Here is a 3,014-nt window from a genome sequence, read left to right as displayed (position 1 = left end):
TTCTGCCTGGCTCAGTTTACAGTTGTAAAGCCAGACTTGCAGGAAAGGCTATCCAGCATATTGTGAAAGTCAAGAATTTTATCTGTGGAAGACTCTGTTGCTTTGTGTTGACTGATAAAACAAAACTACTGTACTGTTGAACCAAAATGTTTAGGAAAACAACACATTATAGACACACAGGTGATATTTATCACACATGGTCTGCTGGAGCTGGCCTACCACGAGGCCACTGGAAGGTTAGACACACCTTCACCAACCAGCGGGCGTATCCTATTTGAAGCCATGTTAGGTTGAAGCACAGACTGAGTGGATTTGGTTTTGTTTCAGGCGAGCAACCACTTGGCAGGCAGAAAATGGGCTTTACATCGGTGGAGGGATGGAGGAGTTCACTGGAAGTCCAGGAAGCAACAATAGTGCTGGTACGCCTCTCCACCATCAGTGAGCTCCTAAAACACATATACTAAATATAAATCAATATCAATCAATCAATCATATACTGTGCTATCTTTTTTTTTTACATTCTACCATTTTATATCCTGGAGCACTATTTTATCAGCCTTGGTGAAAGGAATATATCAGGTTTTTGGGTGACTTTACACATTTGTTTTCTTTTTGCTCTCTACACAGGAACTCTCACCAACCGTGGCTCCACATTTGAGGACTTCTCGCTCGGCGGTGCCGACCCAAGTGAGTCTGTCCCGTGGCTCCGCCCCTTCATCAAATAAAGAAGCATACTCACTCACTTTCTCTTTCTCTCTGTCTCTCTCCCTCTTTCTCTTTCTCTCTCTCTGTCTCTTTCACTCTCTCTGTCTCTTTCACTCTCTCTGTCTCTTTCAGGATCTCCTTCTTTCTCTGGGCCTCCTCCTGTTGATCTCTAACTTAACTGCTGTCATATTGCCAGCTTTGAAGATCTTTGAATGAATGACCTGTATAGTGGTTTTCCTACACGTGTGGCCTGTTTAAATACAACCAGCATATCTGCATGCAGTGTGCATCATAATGTTCATCTTGATCGATTGTACATCGGTGCTTCTAGTCTTGCCGATGGCTCTGGCACAACGTATATTTGATTCTGTTTGCATGATGTCATTGCTCTGTCACTTCAGCGTGCACGCTCATGCTAAGCTCAGAACACACCTGTCATCTGCTTGGGAGCGATGGCCTTCACAGCTTCTTCTGTCACAGGGCCACAATCTGCATGTCATGATCCCATCACTGCTGCACACCCGCCAGCACCCTCAGGAACCACCAGCAAGCCAATGAAAGTAACCCCTTCCTGTTTTTTCTCTCTTCTTCCCTTCCTTCTTCTCATATCCTATTGTACCTCCACATGTACCACTCTGCATGGATGGTACATGGATTTCTATTTGCTTTGGGGATTTTTGCTTTGTGCTTCTGTGTGTTTTGGGGGGTGCTCCTGAAGCCCTGCTGCTGTCTGCACCCCCGACAGTGCCCAGCTTCTGTTGCACGGTGGGGGTGGACTGGAAGTCTCTGACCACGCCCGCCTGCCTGCCGCTCACCACCGACTACTTCCCCGACCGCCAGGCGCTGCAGAACGACTACACCGAGGGCTGCTATGACCTGCTGCCCCACACCGACCTGGAGAGGTGCGCACGCGCCCACACACACACACACACACACACACACACACAAATACAACTAGGGCCGGGCAATATATCGATATTATATCGATATCATCATGCTTTTTTTTCTTTTTTTTCACATTTTATTTTAGATTTTTCATAACAATAACAAGACAAAGAAACATGCTCAGACACACACATATACACACACAAACACAAACCTACAAAACAAAAAACACAAGGTACATAGCTACCAGCTGCATAATGTGCTTATGTGCTCATGAGAAATGTGCCTGAGAAGAGTCATGTCTTATTGGTGTTTGTGATTCGTCGATGTCATCTCTTGTCCTGTTTTATGTCACGCCATGAAATTAATCTCACTGCAAATGAGTTTCCCCACATGTACAATAAAGTACCTTACCTGTTTAAAATACATACTACAGCATGCGCTGGGACGCGTCATCAGTGATACCTAATACTATCTATATGAGACTAGATATCATCTTAGATTTTGGATATTGTAATATTGTGGCATAAGTGTTGTATTTTCCAGCTTTTAAAGGCTGCGTTCAGTAAAGTGATGTCATTTTCTGAACTAACTTACCAGACTGTTCTAGCTGTTCTATTATGTGCCTTTACCTATCCACATTACTGATTATTATTATTTATCAAATTATTATCAAAAATATCATTGTGTACATATTTTATGAAAACACCAATAGTTATCCCTACAATATTGCCGTAATATCAATATATGATCGGTAGGTATTTGGTCAAAAATATCCTGATATTTGATTTTTTTTCCATATTGCCCAGCGCTAAATACAACATATAGATGACTAAATAAAGCTCCCTCTGGGGTGTTTTATTTCATTGTCTCTCTGCCTGTATGTTGAATGAATGAATGAATCAAAAAAGACAAAATACACCAAGCATATAGTATAAAGTAACTCCTCAAGGATAATCAAAGTAAAGACGTCAAACTCATTTCCGTTGTCGACCTGTCTCCATGCCTGTCTCTCCCCCTGCAGGCGGGAGGATGAAGCTCCAGTGATGAGTGCTCCTCAGGTGTTTGAGGAGTTCATCTGCCAGCGGCTGATGCAGGGCTACCAGATCATCATCCAACCCAATAACAGGAAGCCCCCGCCTGCTGTGGCCACGCCCCTCGGCAGCAGTCCACTCTACTCCAGAGGTAACGATGCCTTGTCTTAAATACACGTATTAGATGTCTATTATTATTTTATTTGTTTTACCAGCACAGAATGACTTGGAAGGTTTCTCGGCCCTGCATGTCCACTCATGGATGAATCGAACTCTTCCCTAAGAGCCTCTGACACTGTTAGATATCACCAATCTGTGATGTTCAACACACTGCACTTATTTTGTCAGCCAGTGCTGTCATTTAATTTGTTTTGGTGAACACACTTTCCC

The 3,014-nt window shown here is 43.4% G+C and overlaps 1 protein-coding gene across 1 annotated transcript; it reads left to right on the top strand.

The window, feature by feature from the left end:
- Positions 1–376: 376 nt before the first annotated feature.
- LOC310792436 (GATOR1 complex protein DEPDC5-like) lies at positions 377–2,795 on the top strand (the record flags this gene model as incomplete). The annotated part of the gene is made up of 4 exons (XM_083654128.1): positions 377–419; positions 628–687; positions 1,424–1,607; positions 2,615–2,795. 4 exons carry the CDS (start codon positions 377–379, stop codon positions 2,793–2,795), a joined length of 468 nt encoding a protein of 155 aa, XP_083510254.1.
- Positions 2,796–3,014: the final 219 nt, after the last annotated feature.

This window comes from Poromitra crassiceps (assembly GCF_964638095.1).
Source record: "Poromitra crassiceps genome assembly, chromosome: 18".
Classification (NCBI taxonomy): domain Eukaryota; kingdom Metazoa; phylum Chordata; class Actinopteri; order Beryciformes; family Melamphaidae; genus Poromitra; species Poromitra crassiceps.
The sequence above is the reverse complement of the archived record's forward strand: the minus strand, read 5'-3'. Positions and strand labels throughout refer to the sequence as shown.